Source organism: Penaeus vannamei, unplaced genomic scaffold (genome assembly GCF_042767895.1).
Source record: "Penaeus vannamei isolate JL-2024 unplaced genomic scaffold, ASM4276789v1 unanchor4302, whole genome shotgun sequence".
In the NCBI taxonomy this organism is placed as follows: Eukaryota; Metazoa; Arthropoda; class Malacostraca; order Decapoda; family Penaeidae; genus Penaeus; species Penaeus vannamei.
In genome coordinates this window covers 1-7,500 of record NW_027217282.1, presented here as the reverse complement: position 1 = coordinate 7,500, position 7,500 = coordinate 1, and the positions used below count along the sequence as shown (strand labels likewise).

General features: G+C 36.9%; 1 protein-coding gene across 1 annotated transcript in view; it reads right to left on the bottom strand.

Moving 5' to 3' along the window:
• The window catches only part of Rab3GAP1 (RAB3 GTPase activating protein subunit 1), a 7,969-nt gene extending 478 nt beyond the window's left edge, over positions 1-7,491 (bottom strand). Inside the window, exons 1-13 of the mRNA XM_027359331.2 lie at positions 7,397-7,491; positions 7,137-7,217; positions 6,803-7,025; positions 6,562-6,698; positions 5,929-6,133; positions 5,404-5,636; positions 4,737-5,023; positions 4,268-4,550; positions 3,812-4,125; positions 3,509-3,655; positions 2,174-2,475; positions 1,527-1,755; positions 1-1,321 (exon numbers count right to left, since the gene is read on the bottom strand). The exon at positions 1-1,321 is cut by the window's left edge and continues 478 nt beyond it. Of these exons, the coding sequence (XP_027215132.2) occupies positions 1,067-1,321; positions 1,527-1,755; positions 2,174-2,475; positions 3,509-3,655; positions 3,812-4,125; positions 4,268-4,550; positions 4,737-5,023; positions 5,404-5,636; positions 5,929-6,133; positions 6,562-6,698; positions 6,803-7,025; positions 7,137-7,203 (2,682 nt within the window). The 5' untranslated portion in view covers positions 7,204-7,217; positions 7,397-7,491 and the 3' untranslated portion in view covers positions 1-1,066. The remainder of the gene's footprint in view (positions 1,322-1,526; positions 1,756-2,173; positions 2,476-3,508; positions 3,656-3,811; positions 4,126-4,267; positions 4,551-4,736; positions 5,024-5,403; positions 5,637-5,928; positions 6,134-6,561; positions 6,699-6,802; positions 7,026-7,136; positions 7,218-7,396) is intronic.
• Positions 7,492-7,500: the final 9 nt, after the last annotated feature.

Here is a 7,500-nt window from a genome sequence, read left to right as displayed (position 1 = left end):
TGAATAGTGAAAGACTATGTAATACCAGTATTCAAGAGAGCTTTCACAGTCTCAAACCTTCTTACCCCAAAAGTGTCCACTGGTTTTGCTTTATTTGTCTTGTTTACACCTTAATGGCTTCACAAGTACTTACTCCATTTGTTTAAATTTCATGGAAAAAACTATCATTCTCACTGTTTTTACTGTCTTTATCAAACTTATCATTATCATATTACCAATAATAATAACAGTACTGAATTTTAAAAATACTCTTCCCAAAAATTCAAGAAATAGGGCTAAATACATGAGGTCAGGAAGCACAGTAATTGACTTCACTCTGAGTAACTACTTCTGGAGTCCCTATGTGTAATCAAAATCATCAAAACAAAACCTCAACAAATAATGCATGTACACATGCCTTCCTGGCATTAACAGGTTTAGACATTATGAATTTATTTGTTTAAAAAGAATACTGTTTAATAACACACACTGGTTTATAAGATATGGTAGTATGTGCTGCAATACATTTCATTAATAGTTATTGAAGAAAGGCTGGTGGATAAACAAGTTATATTTAAGAAAATATCAAGGTACTTTTCAAAATCTTTCCTTTTTTCATTCAAATCTTTAAAGTAGGATTACAACAAATTTTCTTGCCATATTATATCTTTGTCTTCACTCTTAAATGAGAAATCTAGATCCTTTGCTTCGATAAAACAAACTCACCTCTTAATAAAGAAGCTGATTGTTTTGGTATCTACTGCATCGAAGATACTGATATTATGGCCCTATCAGCACCATTACATTAATTAAAGCCATCAAAATGCAGGCCCTAAATGTAGAGCTAATAAACCACAGCTTATATTTATATTTACATATACAATACCATCTCCATTCTCTGTATCATATCTTAATAACTGGCAGATAAGATGTATATAAAAATGAATGAAAAGAATTTGTTCTGATACCAAAGACTGATACCAAAGACAATCATAACATACTGACTATAATGATGTAATTTCCTTAATTACATAGTTACAATATGACACAATATAAAATATAAAAAAAATAAACATTTGCTAACTCATTAACAAAATGTTGTATCTTCTGAAAAGGCCCCAGTCATTCGAAATTCACTTGGTGAGAGAACAACAAACATTCTGTGAGGAACTGGACGGGAATATGCTGTAGGAGCTGGAACTAGGGTGCGCAACAGGTACTCGCGGCCAGCTGGCCGCCCAAGTTCACTTGCTGGGCCACCATGAGTTGAATTCACAGATGATCGTCGGTCATCATGGCTGTTTGTTGTATCTAGAGGTGAATCGTCAACAAGCATCGAAGCCTAATGAAAGTATAGAGAAAAGAAAAAATAAAATGACAAAAATCTAATACTGATCACTAATAGCCCTATAGAGTCCTATCACCTCAATTACTTACACTAAAAAAATAAGCAAATTTTTCAAAATGTTAATTTGTAAATCTCAAAATATTTGATGATTTCAAAATATATTTCAGAAAGTAAAATATAGTAAGGAGAGTGATCATACCCTTTGCGCTTCCTGGAACAGTTTCCTGATGACGGCTGCTGCTGGACCCCTAGGTCCTCCTTCTAAAGTAACCTCTGGCGAGTCCAGTAGTCGGAATACCAGGTCCTCAAGCGGTGAAGTTCCTCCGACTGTTGATCCTGTGGAATCTCCAAGCAGCTTGTGTCTCACACTCTGTGCTCTTGCTATGCTTCCCTCAACCTCAGCCATCTGATCAACAACTTCCTGGTACCTTCAAGAAAAAGTAGGCTGACATTTATAACATTGTCACTAGGTCATTTTAGACATCCTTTAAGATGCTCTAGGGCCTCTGGCACTCTTATCTTTTATGATGACAATACTTCCTACATTAATTTTTTTTGTCTTAAAGATAGAGGGCTACAACTGTCTCCATATCACAACCTCTCCCATAAACAAAGAGATAAAGTTACAGTTGAATTTTAAGTTATATTTCAATATATTGGAATATCAAATAAACAATCAGCTGAGATTTCACCTAAAATCACCTACAATCTTCTGTGTACATCACATCTACAGAAAGTTGATGAACAAAAATGGCTATTGATGCTAAACACTAACAATTACTATCACGTCTTTAAATCTAATTCATTAAGAATGAGAAACGAAAAACCTTGAAAGCAAAATCTTACTTATTTGTATCAGGAGGTTGTCTGGAAAGCCTGACAATCCGCTGAGCAACCATCTCCAAAATTGCAGCCAATGAATTACAGTGTAGTGGCTGTGGCAGGGTGCTAGGTGCCGGCAGGGAGTACAATAATTTTTCCTCAGCCAGGCGGCATAGAGATGCATGGAGAATTGTTGGCTGTAGATGGCCGCACAAGGCACCTGGTCCCATTGAGCCCAGCCAATGGAGCACTTGTTCTGCTTCACGGGTGTCATCAAAGAGCCTTTTCTGTCTCCTGGCTGGAACTGGTTTTGCACTACTCCATACCTAACGAGAATGTTCAAACAAAGCTCTAAAGCAATCTTAATAAGAAAAAAATAATCAAAATAATGATCAAAATAATAAAAAAGCCCTAACCCTTTCAATGTCACAAATGGATATACAGTATTCACCGTTAACACATTTATGCTTCGGACATCATAGAAATTATTATCAAGTTCTCATTTTCAAGTCAACTGTACACCAATAAATGTAATCAATAACTGTCTGTTACTGCATTACTTTTTCCTTATCAGTTACACAGAAATTCTTGGAATCTCACATTGTAATAAAATTAGTGAAAAAAATTATGTCATGTCCATTACAGAGGCTTTCTTTCAATAAAAGGATTTCTGAGAAAAAAAAGGAAAAGAAAATCAAAGGATCAACATCTCTTGCTCTTCTTGTACAACTGACCTGCCTTGATATTTCTCTTTTTTCTGTCCCATATGCAAAAAAAAAAAGAAAAGAAAAAATTCCTCTGTTACATTAAAACTATTGCTAGGATACCTTAGATTTACATATTCATTATAAATTTATAAGATATACAGTTGTCTGATTCAATGTAATACCCCATCATTACTCCAACATTATACCATTCTTTTAACAAAGCCCCAACACTTTGTCTTTCCTCCCAACATTGCTGCAACTCTTAATTAGTCTTTCAACAATGGACCAACACTGCATCATTCTTCTAATACTTCTTCTGCACTTTAACAGCAATACCTCCAACACATTGCCATCTCCCTCACTTCATCATGTAAAAAGCAACCCCATCAGCTGATTACTAGTTTATGATGCCATCTGTGGGCACAGTTGGCATCATATACTGAGTTGGCATTAAGTTTTGCTTGACTTGCAAGAGAGTTAGCCTTATCAAGCATGACAAACCACTTTTTGTGGCCCATAGTTAAACCTTGGTGGATATATCTACTTGTGGCATTCACTGATTGTGACTCAAATGAAAGAGTTAATAACACCACTAACATAAAAAGTATAATGTTAATAAAGTTCACTAAATGAATAAATATTATCATCTTACTTCTTGCCACATGTTACCAGGAATTTGCATACGAGTACTAAGACTTCCTTGGGGAGGCTTGTTAGGGTCTGAGGAAGGCTCCTCTATCCAGTCTCGAGGTGAATACCATCTCACAAAGTCCTCAAGGACTGACCCAGGATTGGCTGCCTGTATAAACACATAAAAAATTTAATCATAACAAACATCTTATGTCATTATAGTAATATTCATGCTCTTTGGTATTTTCATATAATTTTCAAAAATTCCTCTGCAATATTTCAATACTATTTAAAATACTGTTTTTCAACTATCCCCCATAGCTACCTTGAATGATTCCATGTCTGAGAGGAGGGAAGCTGACATCATCCGTGCCCGCAGCTGTGAGCCGACTGTGTCTGTACCAAGACGTAAGAGTACATCAGCATGTTCTTCCAGCCGGTCTTCAGTCATGGGCGCTGGCTCTTGGGTGATTGGAATATACAGTGGCTCATTAGTCTCAAAGAGCCGAAGCTGTCCACATCGCTTCAGACGGCCTTCTGGCTTGTCCCAGGCATGCCGACTTCCATTTCCTTTCTCATCTTCATCCATTTCTTCTTCACACTCATAAAATTCATCATCTTCTTCAGAAATATCATTACCTGAAACATTTGAGGTCAATTTAGTTGATAATGAAATTATAACAAGAATACAGAAATCCTTTCCTGCACAATTATCTACCAATATTTATTACAACATTCAGAAGAAATTCTGAATTTGAAAAGTCAACAAAAATACACATACCACTCTTAGGACTCTGTTCCCTGGCCCTTCTTCTAACTATACAGCAATTCAACATCTGAAGTTTCTGATGGAAAAGAGTGGATGACAGGTCTGGGGATCCACTGCTGACCCCTGGAATGGTTATGGCATTGTCCCAACGAAATCGCAGTTCCATGATCACCTCATGCCACAGGTGAGCAGCAGCTGGAAGCCCTCCAAGGGAATGAATTGCATGACACATAACAATAGCCAAACGCCACACCAATCCATCAACACCACTGCTCTTCATGTTACAAAGGAGAGTCTGAAAAAAATACATGTTAAAAGTCTGGAGATCACAGTTTTATAGTAAAAAAGTAAAGGATATTTCTCAATTACCAACTTGTTGTGGAATAAATTCTTTCAAATAATGAATAAAAGCAAATTTAACAAAGTAAGAGGACTAGAATTCAGTATAAACAAACTTGTTAACAATGTATTCCATGCTCACCTTGAGTGGGTGCTCACCAGCATTCCCATCCCCTCCCTCCCACTCTGGCACCTGGTTGAGCGTGCTTGGATAAGGAGCAGTGGGCTCTTCACCTTCAGCATCAGGAAAGAGATAATTCAGGATGAGAATAAGGATGTCTTTTGGAATAGGGCCACTATCTCCCGGTGGAGTGTTTGTTGCCTGTCTCGTGATCTTCTGGCCTGGACGCACACTGCTGACCATCTTTGAAATGGTCGGAACTCTGTGCTCTGTCAGGCGATCAAGCGCTGAGGAAAACTGCACCGCTTCTGTAAAGGGCAATCTAGTTTAATAGTTTATCCTGTAATAATAATAAGGGTCTTTATACTGTTTGGGGGGTATTTTCTTTGATAATATTTTCAGTCTACAATCCAAGAACTATAAAACTAACATCATTCTTTTTAGATTTTAAAGCACATATATCAAATCTAAAAAAGACTTTCAACTATGAAAAACATTTTTTGTCATAAACATCTTGTTGTGCATGTAATATCTTTTTATCTTAAACACACAATGCAGAAATTTCAATACTATAAATTAAAAATGATCTTCTATGGTCAAGTTCTCCCATTTTCTTCAGGTGTGAAATTCTAAATATCTGTATCTTTTCACCTGTGAGTTTGCTGGTTATCCCTACCATTACCCTTACCCTCAGCTTCTGGATTAAAATCTGGTCCCAGAATCTGTGTTACAGACTGTTTGTTGCGACAAACATGTAAGAATTCAGTGAGGTACTCTGTTAGGAGACATGGAGGAGACGATGAAGTGATTAATCTTGTTGTCCACAGCGGGGCAGATCCTGGGTCAAGGTCGCTGTATACATCACTGTCTACCAGAATATCTTCACTTACGCATGGCCATGTGGCAGACAAGTGCAATTCACTGAGGAAAAATCATTGCTATTAGTTAAATAATTCATTCATTTAAATAATACAATCATACAAAGTTAAGAAATAAAATGAACAATAAAACACTGATTGATAGATCACGAAGGAACTTATCATATCAAAAATTTTAATTAGAAAATAAATAATTATTTTCCCCAAGTGATGGTTAGAGCACCATCAAGCTCCTCATATGATAATTTCAAAATCAATATAATCAGAAATAAAAATGCAACTGCAATTACTCCTCTACACCTTCATATCAACACTCGTTTCCATCTAAGCCTTACCTCACAGGATCACTCAGAGCACCAAATGGCAGCTTCCCTAGGTCAGAAAAACCAACTTCTGTGAGGGTTGCGTCAAAGTCTGGAGGCTGCTGTGTCCACAGTGTGTGAGGCCACTCTGAGAGAATGTATGTAAACCTAACAGACACCAAGACAGGAGGGGAAGTAACTGTGCACTGCAGTTTGCTCCGAAACACATCCAACAACCCTGGCAGAGAATGAGATGACTGTCAGATATGCAAGCTTTACTCTGGAAGTTTTTTTTTTTTTTTTCTTCTTTTTTTTAGTTTCAAATCATAACATATTTTTTGAGTATTCCTATTTTCTCTTTGCATTATTTGCTATTTGAGATATTTCTATAGCTTGTATTACTGCACATGCATCAAGAATGCTGGCTTTGATTACCTCTTTTTTATTGGTTATGATATTTTACAGCCACTTTATACACTGGCATGCTGCAATAACGATATAGTTTTTATACAAAAACAAGTAGCAAAAAGTAAAAGAAATCGTGAGCCATAAATCTGTATACATCTAATAGCACCTTGAATAAGATTACTAATAATTCAAGTAGGCTTGTCAAATGCAAATTTTAACCATCTAAACTAATTCACAGCAAAATATATAATGATTCACCTGCAAGATGTGTACACTGCCGAGATGGGTAACGCATATGGACCATATTATAGTCAGTTCGTACCCCAGCACCAAGGCCCAAGCCTAGGTACATCTTCTCACTCAGGCGTAGAACTTGCACAAATAGCGGAACTTGACTATTGGTGAAAAAAACACATATACAATAATTTCAGTACCAAATATACAGATAATCTCAAAGAATACAAATCACGAACCATTCTAGCTAAACCTATTTTCTCACCAGTTGGTGTTGTTTGCAACTATGGTCAGAGATGATAGCAGAAGCTTTGCTTTCGAAGGACTCAAGATGGGATGATTAGGGTTGGCTGGTGTAAGGGTGACAAACTCCCTCAGGCCATACCAGCGTACCAGGCAGTGGGCTCGTGCAGGGAAATCATTTTCTCTGTTCATTAGGTCATCCAAAGCTTGAGGTAGCCTCTCAGTCTCTTCCTCATTTTCATACTCTAGAAAATGGTCATAAGAGGTAAGTGCCATTTTCAAGATTGTCTTTCATATAAATTTGCATGAATATTGATATCAAACTTCAGGTTTAGGTTCAAGGTTTGCTGACACACCCGAGCTAGGTTCTGACTCATCTGGTGGGGAGTCTGCACATTCATTAAGGATACTGTGGTGAGTCATATTGAATGGAAAATCTGGAAAGAAAGACAGAAGGTAGTCTATATAAATGTAAACATACATGAATAAGTTCAAAGAGCTACCTTTAAGCTCTTCATAACAAACAGTTATTAGAAAACTGATAGGTTTTGTCTTCAAATCACCTAGCCCAACATCTTCTCTTCATAATCAATTGATTAATTTGCAAATATCTTACCAGCAAACTTAACTACAACAGTTTTTTCACTCCATTTTGCAGTTGCTAATTGTCCTTTTGTTAGAGGAGGCAGACGCCTTTCCCCAGCCAAGTGCCATTCGTGA